The sequence below is a fragment of the Canis lupus genome, chromosome 8 (assembly GCF_048164855.1).
Source record: "Canis lupus baileyi chromosome 8, mCanLup2.hap1, whole genome shotgun sequence".
Lineage (NCBI taxonomy): Eukaryota > Metazoa > Chordata > Mammalia > Carnivora > Canidae > Canis > Canis lupus.
The window spans coordinates 1,798,669-1,815,758 of NC_132845.1; the positions used below are offsets into that span (position 1 = coordinate 1,798,669).

Genomic DNA, 17,090 nt, shown 5'->3' on the forward strand with positions numbered 1-17,090 from the left:
TTTATTTCCAAATACAGTCACATTCTGGAGTACTGGAGATTAAGAATTCAACATATGAATTTTGGAGGGCGAGGGAGACTATTCACCTCATAAGGAGGTGAGGTGATTAAATTTCCTTTGGTAACCAGGTGAAATATGGATTTCAGGAAGAGGGAATGGATTAATAGACTATTATAATAATACAGGCAAGAAATCACCATGTTCTGCAGACTAATGAGTATAAATCAGTGAAGGAAAATGAATGTTTTAAAAAAATAATCCAGAGAGAGCAGCTGCTTTGAAGAGGAAACAATGAATTCAATTTGGGAAGATTCAATTCTATACCTAGCATACCATTAAATATAGGAATCTGAAGCTCAAAGAAAGTCGGGCTGAAAGTCTAGATTTGGGCATCATTAGTAGGTATGTCATGGGGGCAGATCCTTGCACTTTGAGTGCTGAGAGCAATGGACTAAACCAACGAGACATTAACGCACGTGATGAAGCAGAAGGGCGCCTTGTGTAGAGTTTAAGGAAGAGCTTTGATGAAGGGAATAATCAATAGGCAAAGGAAGCAGAGAGACCCTAAAGAAGATAAAGACTGAGAAACATTAGTTGGATTTGGAATCAGAAAGATTTTTGGATGCCGATACCCAACAATTCCTTGAACTTTTATATGCCAGGCTCCGGGTAAAGAGCTGTAAAGCATCCGTTATGTTTCCTCTTGAGTTTCATTCAGTAAACTGAGATAAGTGTCACTGTGTCTGTTTTATGGATTTTTTTTTAAAAATGATGACTCAAGGAAAGTCAGAGAACCAGCGTAAGGTCAGCAGACAGCGGCAGATGCGGGAGTCAGTTCTAGATTGCTTTCTATGTCACCGAAACTGGCGTGCCTGACTACTAGCAATACTAACAAGAGAAAGGCAGTTTCATTCCATGGGAGGGGTGAGAAATCTAGAGAGCAGTGGGTTGGTGACTGAATGTTTGGTAAGCAAATAAGAAGAGGAGAAAGGAGGACATGGACCAACAACTCGTCTTGTTCTCCAATGTTAAGTACATTGCCTGGCACAAAGTAGCTGCTCAGTAAATTTTAGTTCAGTGACCAAGAAGTAAATGTTAACCTGAGCTGGGCATAAGGCGTGTATTTTACGGGTAGGAAAGGAGGTAGCAGGGTTGTAGATTGCACATGGCCCAAGAGGAGAGAGAACCGCAATGAAGAGGAAAAGAGAAGAAAACGTGAGAAGCCAGATCCTTCCTAGAAAAGGTTGATAGATCTGGGATCAAGTGGACAAGTAAGAATTTGACCTAAATAGGTGAAGAAATGTATTTTTAGGTTGAACAAAAAGAATGGGGTATAGAAATAAATGTATAAAGACACATGATAAATTGCTTCATATTCCAACAATTCTGTCCAGATTAAGTTCCCCTGTAGAAGAATAGTTCATCATTTCTAAGTTATTTGCTTTAAAGTTCTAATACATTGACACATGCATTTCCCTGTGCCTGGAATGTCTTCTTTTTCACTGTATGCTAATATCCTATTGAAAAACTAAAGACTCAGATCATAGATTATCTCTTCAAATTGTTTCTTGAATTCCCCAAACAGAATCTTGTGGTGCCCATTTGTAACCTGTAATGCATGCCTCCTGGAGGGATTTGGAGGCGATAGCTAAAACACCCTTCCACTTATTTATTAAACTTTTTTTGAAATAGTTTAGCATATTGATAAAATATTTTGAAATATTATAAGGTATATTTTAGAGCAGAGGAGTCTCAAATTTGATTTAGCTTGCACACAGTTGCATTTTTTGTGGTTCAACCTTTTATATACAAATAACATACAGTTTAAATTTTCTTATTCATCAAATGACTACATTTTATAGTAAAAGCATATTCTTTATTCCTTGAATTTTAGTAAGCTTATGCTGCAGATGATACACAGATTGGGGAAATGTATTCAATGTATTTAAAGAACAAAATGTTACTTGCCATTATGAAGATGTCTCTATTGATCACCTTTGATGTTCAAAAAAAATGATTTGTACTTGTGGCCTATCTTCAAAAGCAAATTGTATGCTGTAATACTTTATGCTTTCAGGTGGTGTTGAATTTTGGCTGGTTGAGAATACTGACTGCTATATCACTATTCATTCTTGAGTAATCTATACGTCCAATGAGAAGGTTAAATGATAAGGCAGAGAGATCTGAGACAAAACACTTAAGGTTTATTGCTCTGAGTCTGACAGCTATCCAGTTGCATATTTCAAATTATCCAAGAAAAATACACAAAGTGCACAATTATATTCAACTTGAACTTGAGCTACTTAGTATTATCTACATCTAATTTTATATAAAATATAATACTTTTGTAATATTTGCACATGCTGTTATTTTACTCGTGACACTAAAGTTAAGAATATGGACTTAATAAATATACATCAGGAAAGTTAAGACAGTGATGTGAAATAGCTATGTTAATTTGTGAATAAACACCTATTTTAAATGGCTACTTAATATTATACCAAAAAATAAATAAATGAAACTAAAATTTTAGCAAAATCTATGCGATGAACTATCCTGACAAAGAATCTGTATATGTGTTGCCTGTCAATTAAACACGCAAATAGGTAATTTTTATTCAAATATCTTATGTGCGTTCCTAATCTACCTATTGTAAGCCTGGAATTGTTCAGCTTTTAAAGCATTTGCCAAGTTCTTCTAATATAATTAATAATTATATGGTTTTGAGGACTCTATTTCTTGCCTTCTATGAAAATGCTTTAAGATTAACGTGCACTAATTTCAGTTGTATGCAAAAATATTGTAAAAATATATTTTTTAATTGAAAATATAGAAGTCTCTTTAGATGGAGCAAAGAGAAATTTCTATTGTAGCTAAGGTATTCAATTATCATTAAATATTGTGTATAATCATAATTGCATTTATCAGAGAAGCCATAATTTACTTTGTTTTTAAGTATATCCAATCTTTAGATCATTATATGTTAGTAAAGCATTTAATTAATTTGAAAAAATGTAGTACATCAAAAATTGTAAATAAAATATGTGTAAGTCATTAAGTGAATTGTGATTAGTGGCTTTTCTGGAAAAACATGGAGAGCAAAATTAAAATAGAGTAATAGTATGATTAATTGACTCAGGATGGCTCCTGTTGAAGTAGTATGTTCAATAAGAATCTGTCATTATAATTTGTGATCGTCTGTCCCTTTACAGTATATCATATAGAATAGACTCAGGTGCACAAGCTGTATAAATGACTGTCATAAAAATGTCATTTTTTAAATATAAAAGATGGTTACTTTACTGATTTAATTAAAAATAGCCATAATATATTAGTTTGTGCTACTGCTGTGTTTACAGAGATGGTAAATATTTTGCAAATTATTTTGTTTTAATATATGCATTTATCATTTTGCATTCAAGTCAATGTTTTCTTTCAAAATATGCTTCCAGATAGAAATTACATATATTTTTCTTAAAACATAAAAATGCTGGGAAACGCTGCTGTTTAAATATTTAATGTAAAAATGGGAGGAATGATTATTTTTTACTACTCAAAACATTCTTTCGATCAAAATTCTTTTTATCAAATAGAGTCTTCTACAGCATGTCCTCTTCCATATGTATCTATCACTGGTTTCTTTCACTGATATTTTCTCATATAAGAGCTTTTTTCAAACACTATACAGATTAAGCTGAATTAGTCCATGTATTATGGAACTGATATATTTGAGGAAAAAAATTTATATTACAGAAGACATTCATAAAGTCTGAGGATGCCTGAGTAGCTCAGTCATCTGTTGGTTTTGGCTCAGGTCGTGATCTGGGGGTCATGGGATGGAGCCTTGCAAGGGCGCCCGCTGAGCAGGGATTCTGAGGATGCTCTCTCTCTGCCCTTCTCCCTTTGTCCCGTCCCCCTGCTCGCTGTCTCTCTCTCTGTGTCTCTGTCCTGTGTCTCTCTCTGTGGGATGAATGGATTAATCTTTACCAAAAAAAAAAAAAAAAAGTAAAGTTTATTATTTTCAAAGAGAGAAAAGGATGCTGAAATTCAGCTTAAAATACTGATGGATGCATTCCTACTCTGCTCTTAATAGCATGCATCAATAATGCTTGTTAGTGTAGAGAGTTCATCTAAATGAGCAGAAATAACCCTGGAAATGAAAGTTGAAGCAGGTTGGTTTTTTTGGTCTTGTTTTGATTTCGTTTTTGTTTTGAGAAAATAATCACTCCACGATTTTCATGTGAATGTTTTCTTTCTCCTCTTAGGAAGTGTGCATGTTTTTAGTCACCTGGTCCAATTCCACCCCGTTTAATTCTGTCTTTATCTTATCTAAGATCCTTCCTAATCCTAGAGCTGTACCTCCTTACAGAAATCTTGCTTAAAACCTATTTCTATGGAATTGCATTAAAACAAACGAACATTCCAACTTCCCTGTACTGTAGACCAATTGGTAATTATTTTAGTCACCGTCTGCATTAGGAGTTCCATCTTTTGGGCATTGAAATTGATTTTTCTCATCTTAGCATCTGAAGATCCTGAGTGTGCCCCTTGCCCAATCGCCTGAGACTATACAGTGAGTGACACCTACAGCAGAGGATGTGGAGGCAGCGCCTTTTCGGGCACCAGAAATGGCAGCATCAGGAGCATCAGCACGAGTAGACTTTGTAGAGGTAGTTCTCCCAAACTATATTATTGAAACCAAACATTTTTGGCGTCCCACCTGCTGATGGGGGCTGCCTTACTACTCCCTAGATTTATGCAAAATGTTTGGTCTTTGTTAAAATTTAACAATGGCTTTTCCAACTAATACAAAGAAACCTGATTTTTTTTTTTTTTTACAAGTGTGTTCAGTTGCCTTGAATTTCAATGACTACAAAGTTTTATCGGTCTCCGAAAAACATTATCACCCATATTTTTTATCAAATTTATTTCATTATTTGTAATATAAAGCTGCTGTCGCATATAATTTTTGTGTAAGTATTTTTGAATAGATCAGAACAATTCATCATCTTAGTAGTCAGCCTAATGCAGTAAATAGGAAAATTTCTCTAGTCAGTTATATTCTTCAGAGACCGAGTATGGTTGCCCAGTTTTGGTGCCGTGCTTCCTAAAAAATGTTCCATCGTGAACTTATTTTGCAAAGTGGAAGATTATTCCCAGATAGCCCCAAGTCAAAATATGAAAAGCTAGTGATTGATTGGTTTCGGCATTCTTTCATTTTATGTAACTTAATGTGGAACAGTTAATTTTCTAACTATAAAACATTGTTGTTAATTAACCACATTGGCTTGATCTGTACAGTTCAATGACTTATAGCATTCCAATTTGCATGTAAAATGAGTCTTTGTAATGATGTTTTTGCAGAATAAGTAACAATCGACATAATGGGTACATCTACTTTTAACTCTTTAAACATATGACTTAGAAGTAGGATATGTTTCATACTGAAATTTTGAAGTTTGAAATCAGATTGCAGAGGGCTTCATCTTGGTGCAGTTCGACATAGTCATCCTTCACCCCCCATCTTGATTTGTTTGTTGGAACAAAACAAGATCTACAGAATTTATACTCGTTCTATTGTAACTGTTGCTTGGTTAAATATAATTAGAAAGTTCTTTTCTTAAAAACATCTGAGCAGGGTACACTGAGCTTAATAGCTCTTCCTTTTTTTTTGTTTTGTTTTGTTTTTATCCCATTTCGTGACTTAGGAAATTACAAACTGCCATTTTTTTGGCAAACCTACACCACAGAGTTGAAATGCACTCTTCTGAAGATTTGTATTCTTGTTTTGATGTATTTTAACCATGCAAAATATATGAGATAATAAAATGATGTCCTAAAATGCATAGCCCTTTGTAAAAAAACACATATACATATGAAAGTATGTTGGGGGGTTTTTTAGTTAAAATGGTGTGAATGCTGATTTTTTTTTTCATGAGTGCTTACGAAAATCTGTGTGTAAAGATTCATACATCTACTTTAACTGTACAACATTGCTTGTAGCTGTGTGCTTTATGTTAATTGACTTCTGTCATTCTTACATAGACTGCCTGTATCTCTAGATAGATACAGATATAGATGAAAGTTCTGTTCTCAGAACAGCAAGGTAAATCTCTGACTCTGCTTAAAGTAAATTGTGCTATTCCAGTGTAGGTTTATGATATGCCCTTAACCATGTCCTTCAAATACCATTTTAGAGATTGTTTAAAACATTCTGCAAGGAAGTAGCTTTAATGATTAAAGAAATACTGCTGTTCTGCCTCTGTTGTGTTCCAAGGGGAAAACCGGACTTGCTGTTGCTAAAATTTTCAAGTCTTACGGAGCTGCAGTTAAAGTCTGCAGCAATGTGCAGTAGTTCTGTTGGAGAATCATTTTGTTGGCATCATCTCACTGCAGTAAGCCATGTTGAGTTTCTGGTCTTATGATAATTACAACTGAAAGCTTGTATTTGTAGGATAAAGGGAACTTTCCTTAATGAGAAAAAAAATTGACAAGTAACTTGAATTTCAACTGTTGTCAAAACTGGAATGGTTTAAGACTGTATCAGCAGAAGTGATCACCGAAGTAAAAATGTAAACTAATACCACGGAATACGATACTTGATGCATTTTTGCCCACTGTTAGTGCTGTGCATCACTGTTAACGTCCCGACTCATTTAAATGACTACAGATTCATGCACAATGTTTACGTCACTCTAATCTTACCCTGAGAAGACTCACACATACCAACGTAACAATATTAAATGTGTTTGTTTTATAGTTAGATCATTTTTAGCCTCCAGATGTGTATCTTTAAACTAGATAAAACGTTAAAAGGACAAAATGTGTTTGTATGCATTTGGAGTTATTGAAATAACGATTTCCTCTTGCGCTGTCATTTAAAAATATATTGATTATAAACTCATGATAGTGGGATTTGCACGTTAAACCAGAATTTGACTAAATGTGCTTAGTAATAAACAAAAACTAAAACAAGATTAAAAAATACCTCTTAAGAAGAAGCCAGCACAATATATGCTTGTCCATTCTCCAGGATTCAGTATACAACAGAGCTCTTTCCTCCCTGTTGGGATACGTGACACTCTCAGGCATCTGGACCACCATGTGAGCAACAACGCTGACTTGCCCTTCAACATCTTATTGACATCTCATGAAGTTCAGTTTTTGTGCCTCTTAGGAATGCCTCAGAAAGCAGGATGCATCTTCCGATTCTCCTGCGAGTTCATGAAGAATTTCAGATACTCGCCCATCCCTGTGTTTCTATTCCTATCAAATGTTACTAAGATTTCTACCATTTTGTATTTTCTTTTGAACCATGTCTACTTTTTTTAGAGCGAAATGCGCAGATCTAAATTTTGTCACAAAAATATGGCTGTCCTATCAATTTTTAGTCAAAAACGAAATGCAAAGAAGTCCCATTAGGTATTGTAAGTGTTATTTTACGTTGTTTGCTTCTGCCACCAGCACTCAACATAAAGTTGAGTGGATAAAGACAGTTGATGTTTATTTACTGGCATAAAAAGCAAATATTAGTGGGGTGAAATTACAGCAAAGGGTTGTTGTTACAGTAAAAAATAGGTTCAGAACAGAAGAGGGTTAGAATAGCCTGAGGATGTACAGATTACACAGTTGTTCAAAATCTCATTGAAGTAAAAAATGTGTCAAACCAATAATGGCCTTCCCTTCCTCCCACATACAAAGTGCTTTGATTTCAGATTATGATACATATGGATATGACACTCGAAACCAAACTCTTAGTCACCTCTCTGCTTGGGTAAATTTTGGAGAGAATACAGATTTTTGATTCAGTCCAGTTCAGTTAACATTTATTGAGGACCTACTTTGTGCCACAGCCTTGCAACTGAGGTGCCAGATACAGTAAACCCCCTTCTGTTAGGCCGATCGTAGTCTGCTAAGGGGTGTAGACAAGTCCTATGCATTATATACAATTTGGCATATTACATGGGATTATAGAAATGTGATGAATGAACAGAAAGAGTGCAAAGAACACTTACCCTATTGGTAAAATTTAGGTAAGAATTGCAAAGGAGATGAAGGCTAAGGATTCTTTTGGGCAAGAAATTGTCTTTTAACCAGTGCAGGGTAGGAAAAGGAGCATTACTTCAAGAGGAACATATCACAAGGCATTAAATGTGCAAGGAGTACGCCTGGGGAAGGAGTAGCCATCGGTGGATAGAGGAGATAATCATGGAAAGGACTGTATGCCGTGGTTAGACTTCATTTTGCAGACAGTGATGATGTTTTAATGAAAGAGATTTAAGTGGAGAAATGGTAATGTAGATTTGTGAGTAATGGGATAAAATTTAAGGAATTCACAGGTAGCTGCCCCTATACGGAAGCAAAGGAAAAAATCCACTCAGTAGATTCCTTTGGGTTTTTTTTACACATTTATTGAGGTGTATATTGCATAACATAATACTCATCTTAAGTGTACAATTCAATAATTTTTAGCAAATTTGTAGTTTTGTGATCACCACCACACTATAACATTTTGTGTTTGTTGAACATTTCCATCACCCCCCACCAAAAATTCCTTGTGCTCATTTGCAGTGCATCCTCATTTTGATATCAGTTCCCACAGCAGCCCCAAGCAACCACTAATCTCCTTACTGTCTTTATAAATTCCCTTCTCTGAACACTTCCTGTCAGTGGAATCACATATGTGGTCTATTGTGTCTGGCGTCTTTCACTCAGCATAATGTTTTTGCGGTTTCCACCAGATTGTTATGAGACCAACAGAACAGAACAGTATTTCACTCCCAAAGAGACTATGAACTCTGGGTAAACAAGACGTCTAGGAAGGAGGTCCTGTGAGCCTGGCCATTGTGTGCAGGGTACGAGGGATGGAGGGACCAAGGTGGTGAGGACAGAATGGCAGGGGAAGACGGTTCAGTCAGGGAAGAAGAATTAGAAATGCATGGGGATATGAAAGTAGAAGGAAACATGTCAAGATATCTTAATGAAATTTGCTGAAGACTAAATCTATTTCCTCCCTGTCTTCACGGTTTGTACTAGGTATTTGTAGACACTAAATATTTGTCAATAGGACTTTTGTGGTTACCATCTATAGATATCACAAGCCTTGTTAGCTTTTTTTTTTTAAGATTTTATTTATTTATTCATGAGAAACACAGAGAGAGAGAGAGAGAGAGAGAGGCAGAGACCCAGGCAGAGGGAGAAGCAGGCTCCACGCAGGGGGCCTGATGCAGGACCCGATCCCAAGACCCTGGGGTCATGCCCTGAGCTCAAGGCAGATACTCAACCACTGAGCCTCCCAGGCACCCCCCCTTGTTAGCTTTTTGAGTTAAAATCACTTCTCTGAAGAATGCAGGACCTTAGAGAAAGCCAAGGAATCGTGACAGGCTGACATCTGCAGTTTAAGTATAAAAGCTCAAAAGTGAACCTGGAACGAGCTGTATTTTCCTTGGAAAACCACTTGGGACAATGTGATCATTGCACTGAGATTAGAACTGCAGGTTTTTAGAGAATTGCATGATTGGTTTAGGAATTCCTGTTCAGTTGGGGAAACACGTAGGTGGCATTATGAGGACACTCAAGTAAGATAAGGCTTCTGGCACATTCTCTGGGCCTACTTTCAGGCTTTACCTCACTAGCTGAAAAGTGTGGCCCTGCTGATCTGGCTGTGCTATAGGTGAAGATAAAGCAAGTTTTGGAGTTACTTATATGGACAATGACCTGCTAAAAAATAAAATAAAATAAAAAATCACAGGAGTATAGTGCAGCCAATGGAATAAAGAGACAGAGTGCTGGCTGGAATATGCCCATCACTTGGGTGCACCAGGGAGGACAAGCTCAGAAACAAAGAAGTAACTCAGTGCGAGAGCCTGACGGAATCTCCAGGTTTAATGGCATGACTGGCTTCGGGCCAAGAAGCAAGCGAACTAAGCAAGGTTGGAATCTCAGAACAAAGCAACCAAGACAGGTTTCCAGAGGGCCTACCCAGAAAACCCCCCTTCCTGGAAATCCCACCTCTGTGCTCTAGAGGCAGAAGCAGTCCCTCCATGCCCCACCGTTGGAGGGACTTTGTGGTACACTGAGGCCTCTGGGGGTGAAGAGCAACTTCTAAGCTCTGGCCAGAGACCCTCTGGAGCCATCCTGGGGTAAGGAATGGAACTGGATCCCTAAGCCCCAGAGTTGGGATCTCCCAGCTGAGCCCAGGGTGGATGAGACCCATCTAGAACCCGAAACGTTGGTGTTTGTTTGCTTCTTTTAGAGCAACAGGGAGCATCCACCAGCACAAAACTCAAACTCTGGTCTTGAGAAGAGATCAACTACTAATATTAACATACTTAAATCCTAAATAACTAATATTCCTTTGTGAAATGACCAGAGGTGTTGGCCAAATATTTGCAGCCTCTGGGGTTGGGGAGAGAAAGAGATGCATCCAAGTGCATTGGGATAAGATGGACATCTTTATATTTTTCTTCCACTTTGGCCACTTAGCTTCTCCCTCTACCTCTGTTTTCTGAAAGGAGAAAACACAACAGTCCCACTGGAAGATTCTTTCAAGGAAAAATTATCGGAGGAGGAGAATCATAGTCTGCTGTGGGCTTTGTATGGAAGCTAGAGGGGAGTGACAGGACACATCAGAGGCACACTCTGTGGGACCTTATCCAGCACTTCTTCCTGGATGTGAGGCCTACACTTCTCTCCTTCCATCCTCCGTATTCCACCTAGACTTTAATTATTTACTTATGTACTTTCCTTCTTTATTTTCTAATTGTAGGTTTCTTGAGGACAGGGTTGGTGTTTTATTAGTCCCCCCAGGGTAGCTAGCATACTGGCTTTGCCAATGGTGTGTATAGCTAAGAAAGAACGAAAAGAAAGATAGAAAGGAAGTATCACCTACCGAAAGAGAGAGAGAGAGAGGAAAAAAATTACTTCTGTTAGGGAGGAGGAGAGGACAGATTTGAGAACATTGGGTCTAGGCCTTAAAAGGAAAGTTACATTTCAACTACTTGGGGGGAAGCAGTGGCGACCAGTCAGAGGAAATGACGGATGTAGAAGTGTCCAAGGGTGTATTAATGGAATCAGGAAAGCTCTGATTTTTCTGATGGTTGAAATAAGTCAAAGGAACAGTGGAGTGTAAAGGTAGACTGAGGAACTCGGATCTGACTAGTTGGCAAGCTAGTCAAGGATCCTTAACTACGTGAGTAACAAGAAAGAGTTGGTGTTCATGGCAGGAGTTAAAAACTTAAGAGAAAATGCATGTTAGTGCAACGTCCTAGTAAATAAAGCAATTGATGTATTTAAACACAGTACGACACTTATTTTTAAATCTCTTCTAAGCATCTGGCACTCGGATAGACCTGCAGATGCGTGAAGTCATATGCATTACAACTCAGACTTCGTCTTCCCTTCTAATAAAACGTTAATCCAGACAAAACTGATTTAGCCTACAAGTGGCCTTGTGTTCGTTGATAATGAAGGGACGCTAATGTGGACTGGTGGATATGCAAGACTGTCTACCCACAAACACGGTTTCATTAAATCTTGTAACAACTGTGTAAGGTCTGTGTTCCCACTGTTTTAACCAATGGGAAAACTGATATCCCTGCATCCAAACCCTGCATCCAAAGCCACTTCTCCCTCTGGTACTCCATCATGTACCATCCTCACCGTTTGCCCACAGATTATAGTTTGCTTAAATTATATTTTTAGCCATCTCGGATTATTTATGCTGATGTTGCTCATTTGACTGGTATACCTCCACCGCCCTTGATTAGAAATCAAGTTGTATTAATACTTCTAGTAGATTAGAGGTATTCATCACACATGACAAGAATTGCTTGTCCTCTTCAGATGTATGTCAGGGTAGCTTCTGTGTTCTGGAATCATAAATTAACCTTCTGTCCTCAGAATGATACCTTGAGGAGGTGGTCAGTGAGTTTCATAAGGTTAGAAGAGTATCAGATTATGTGTAATAATGTAAGATGCTCATCGTATCTTTGCTTGATGGCTCAGTGTCCATAACTGTCCATTTTATCTTTTCAAACTTTTAAAATGAGAGTGGTTTCTTATTTTTCATTTCCTAAGATGTAAGATTGTAAAGGTAACAATACCTCATACAGCTGACGCGCATTACATTTTTCAAGGCCTACTAAAAAAAAAAAAAAATGCTTTTAAGAATACGTTTTTCTGACCTGCACATTAGCCTGGTAAGGAAGGCATAAAAATATTTCCCTTTTAGTTAATCGGAACTGTAATGTTATTTACTACCATATAAATAATATCCTTTGTGCCACAGGCAATGTGCTGATTTTCGGGTCAGCTTATACTATTTATTGATACATATTAATTCTATATTATGTTTCTCCTTGAGGATGAATTTTTAGAGTCATAATTTTTATTGTAAGTTCATGCTTCACGGAAGGATTTCACACAAACTGATGGAACTTTGAAATATAAATTGTTTTGTATGGTAATTACCATAAAAGACAGTTAAGCAGTCCAGGATGTTTCTATACAGTAATTACCGAATAATGTGCCTTCAGTATTCCTTGATTTAATGAGTACAGAAACTGTAGCTTCTCATGTCAAGGCGTTGCTATTCTATAAAAATTTTAAATCGACTTTTTAATACAAAGTTTCTCATACTTGAAAATCAAATCCTTATTTTCTATGATGCAGATAATCAGTATGCATTTTGCAATTTAGGGGAAAAAAATGGAGAGAAACTGGATAACATTTTAGGGAAAAGGCGGAAGAACATCATTGTCATCAGGCCGCTGTGGATTAACAGGCTTATGTGGGCATCTCTAATTATAAAGGAAGACTGGGGGGAAAAGAGGATTTAAAAAGGGCAGTCAATGTGGACCCCGTAATTCTAACAGAAGTGCAAAATGGTCCATGCAGTCCACACCGAGCTTCGGGGACAGGGTGAGAAATCAGTGTGTTTAACATTAGCAACAGAAAAGCCAGTGAAAGAGTGAGGATTGGAATCAGGGAAAACTTGCCCAGCGTTTGTGGAGCACTCAGAACGCGGGGAGAACTATGCCACGTGTGGAGAATTTCAGGGATCTAGGCTGTCCCTTCAGGGAGTTCTTGATTCTCTGGAAGCGACACTCTAAGGCAAGGGAAAGGCCTGGGCACAAGCAGGTAGATGAGTGGGAAATGGATGAATCATAGAAAGTTCCAGCAGGGCCACTGGGGTGGGGGGGGTTGGTGGTATTAGCTTGAGCTTGTCAGAGAGGGCCTTGGAGACGCAGAAGGGAGCCTGGCTGATGAGGGCTTCGGACAGTGGTGCATGAGTCATGTCAGTAGAGAAGATAAGCCCAGTTTGGGGAACGTTGCCAGGCTCTGGCCATTTAGTGTCCCCTGAGACAGACCCCAGGATCCTAACTGTCCTCGTGGCTGCTGACCTTCATGGGGTCCCAAGTTCCTCACCTCTGCCAACACCTGCAGCCTTCCCATTAGCCCTTGGGAACAGGTGTCCTCATCGCCGTCACAAACGAGGAAACCGAGACAAGGTGACACCGTGCCCCGTGTCACGATGCGGGGAAGGGGAGGGCGAGCATCTGAACCTGGCAGCCCGACCCCGAAGCCGTGGCCCCGCCGAGGAGGATGCACCCAGATCCGGATGAAAGTTGTGAAGATGTGGGAGGATATATTTTTTCTAGAGATTTGAATACATATTGAATTCAGAAAGATGTTGCTGATACTTATCAGTAAAATACCCAGAAGTCCTTTTTTAAAAAAAGCTTTATTTAAATGTGATTGGCATCTGATAAACTGTGCATCCCTAGAGTGTACCCCAGGATAAGACCTAAAATATATACCCTGGTGAAAGCATCCCCGTGCTCGAGATAGAGAACACACCGATCATCCTTAAACGTTCCCGCAATCACTGCTCACCGACTCGCCACCCAAATACCATTCTGCTGTCTCTCACTACAGATGAGTTTGAATTTTCCAGAATGTTAAATAAATGCAATCATAAGAGTAGATAGATAGATATAGATATATAGACATAGATATAGATGATATAGATATAGATATATTTGGTCTGGCATATTTCACTAAGCATAATTATTTTCTTTGTCCATGCTGTAATGTTTGTCAATTTTTATTCCTGAGTAGTATTCCATTGTGGAAATATACCAGTTTTTTTTTTTTTTACCTCATTATGGATAGTGTATGAGTTGTTTTCTTCCAGTTTTTTTTAACTATTACAAGTAGGCCACTATGAATATTCATGTCGCTATAGAAATGTTTAGGAAAAGATGTTGGGCACAAGGGATATATAATATAGATTTTCATTTCTATAAAATACAACATGAGGCATAAACCAGTCTATGCTATCAGACACCGTGGTAGTGGTTCCCTTTTGGGAGGTGAGGTGGTGACTTGTGAAAGAGCGGGTGCGTGAAGGGGCCTGCATTTGGACTCTGGAAGGTTTCGTTTCTTCATCCTGATATTAATTACGTGGGCAACAAGTCCAGCATACACAAATCTAGTGAGAATTATGCTCCTGCTATGTATTCTTTTATAGGTATCTTATACTTTGATTAAAAGGATAAAAGTGAGGCTAATGAAATGGTTTGGTTTGATCCAGAAGATTTTTCTATATGTTGTTTGGCACGTCTGGGTTTTTTGTTGTTGTTGTTGTTGTTGTTGTTTCATAGCTCTTCCTTCCAGTCCAGTTACATGCTCCTAGAGTATCCCTGTTCATCCTGTACCAGGACCTTTATACCTTTTACTGTGATTGCTTGTTTTACTGTGTGTCTTTCCGGTTACACTGTAAAGTTTCTGGGGAGAAAAAGACAATGTCCACCTTTCTCGTTTTTGTGTCCATAGTCTGGTGTGGTGCTTGGAACGCAGTAGATTTGCAGTGACTACCGGGATGAACGTGAGAACGGTTGCTTGGGCACCCGCCCCAAGCTTGGCGTCTGAGTCTTCATTATTCAGGCTCTACGAAGGCTTTGCTTCTCCTGTGGGCTACGAATTACTGACTTGAGTCTGATATTGAAGGTTTTTCCTCCTAACCTCAACTCTTTGTTTTCGCAGACATTTATCAAAATAATAATGACTTCTATTACTGAGTACTTGCTGCGTCTTCTGAACACGTTACATCTACCAACTTATTTAAGATGCACGACCCAACAATATGGTACTCACATTGTTTCCATTTCACAAACAGGGAAACTGAGGCACAGAAAAGGTGAATATGTTGTCCAAGATCACAGGGCTCATGACTGATCCCAGTCTAACTCCCGAACTCATGCTTTTATTCAGTATAGGCTTTTGTATTTATACATATTACTTTATGTCATTACCTTCCTCTGTCTTCTTCTGAATTTTGGCAAAATGTTAGCTCTTCAGAGTGGCTTTCTCTGGCCACTTTATTACACAATAGCAGCCTCCAAATGCTCTCAATCATTCTCCCCATGTTTTATTTCCTCATAGCACTTACCACCCCGTGATGTATTACGTTTTGTGCTTATTTCTTCCTTATTCATGTCCACTCACTAAAACAGAAGCTCCATGAGGGCAGACACTTTACCTGTTTTACTTTCTGCTATATTCTTGCATCTTAGAATAAGGCCTAATATATTGTAGATACTTGATAAATATTTGTTGAATGAATGAGTAGATGCTTCGTAGAATCAAGCCGTGGTGCTACAGGGATGGCAAGGATTTTTTTTTTTAACCCTTTTAGCACAAGCACTTTCTGCTTAGAACAGAGACCAGAAAGGATCTCTTTTGGACAAAGGCATGGACACCGATACGCGTTCTATAGGGCACAACTGGAATTCTTAACTCAAGAGCATTTCTGGCCATTCCAGTGTCACGTGAATTTTAATTCTGGAAGCAGCTTTGTTCTGGCAAAGGGGAACCAAAGAGGGTTTTGATATGACATCACATGACTTGCATTTTAAAGCCATCTCTGCGCTTCTGTGTGGAGAGTGGGTTACGGAGGGCACAATGGATGACGCGGTGACCGTTGAGGGAGCCGTGGAAATAACCCCTGCGTGGAGAAAGCTGTGAGCTCGAGCTGTGGAGGGGCCTATAGAAAGGAGAAGAAATAGATTTTAGAGACAGAAGAATCCGTAGGGCTCGGTGAACGATCGGTCGTGGGTTTCTGCTTTCGATGGGAAGGACCGCGGAGAGAGCGGAGGAGGCCTGGGCATGGGACGGGCTTGTGCTCAGTACGAGAAAGTGCGGATTCGTGGTGCGACCCGAGGATGCTGTGCAGGAGACGAGAAGCGGAGCGTGGAGCCGGGCTCGGGAGCCTGTGCGGCGGGAGGCCCCCGTAGTCCAGGCAGCAGCCGCCGAGTAGGCGCAGCGCGCGGGCCGCCTGCAGGACCCACCTCCTTAGCGACACGGTGACCATCTCGGTGCGACTTCGGCCCGGGAAGGCTTCCACGGTAGGACATCGCAGACGTGGAGGACTCGGCCAGAAGACAGTAAGTGGAGCTCAGGAGGCAGGCCCGACCCCAGGTGCCGGCCCTGCTGCAGCTGCTGCTCCTGCTGCTGCTCCGCCCGCTGTTTCCTCAGGTCCAGTAGCTTCCGTGCAGGAGCCCGCCGTCCGGCGTGTCTACCAGGTGCCCAAGTCGCCGATGCCAGGGAGCCTTGAAAGCCAGGCCTCAGGCTTCTGAGAAGGATTTTGATGAGCAGCCGGTGAAGACACCAAATATCCCCACAAACCAGCATTCGGTTTATTAGTTGCTACAGCAAGAGAGGCTGCAAACCATGGAGAACCACGGAGCGGGTCAGTGAGAGGGCGTTAGAAGGCCTCTGTAGGGATCTTGGAGAAGGTTCAAGAACACGGTCGTCTTCTCTGCATGGGGAAGGCTCTGAAGACGGGGCGTTTGGCCAGCGGAGATTTTAGTATCTTTCACCAGGAGACCAGGGCAATGGAGGGTTGCCGGAGCTGCTGGTTGTCTTCCATTTGTTCTGTTCCATCATGACCACAAAGAGCCCTCAACTGAAGTTGCTATTTTATGAAATTAGTTGTGATCAGTGGGGAAATCCCAGGCCTAGTGGGTAGCAGCCCCGCTAGCCACCAGCTGTCAGCTGTCAGGGCTCCGTTTTCCTTGCTCAGTAGG

The 17,090-nt window shown here is 39.6% G+C and overlaps 1 protein-coding gene across 11 annotated transcripts in view; it reads left to right on the plus strand.

The window, feature by feature from the left end:
- LRRC7 (leucine rich repeat containing 7) overlaps positions 1-17,090 on the plus strand; it is a 491,781-nt gene that overhangs the window by 285,881 nt on the left and 188,810 nt on the right. The window contains exon 8 of one of the 11 annotated variants that reach the window (XM_072834039.1): positions 4,524-4,666. The exons of 9 other annotated variants lie outside the window; for them this stretch is intronic. In XM_072834039.1, the coding sequence (XP_072690140.1) occupies positions 4,524-4,530 (7 nt within the window). In that variant the 3' untranslated portion in view covers positions 4,531-4,666. Of the gene's footprint in view, positions 1-4,523; positions 4,671-17,090 lie in introns of those variants that run through there. One more of the 11 variants, XM_072834038.1, reaches the window with a different exon arrangement.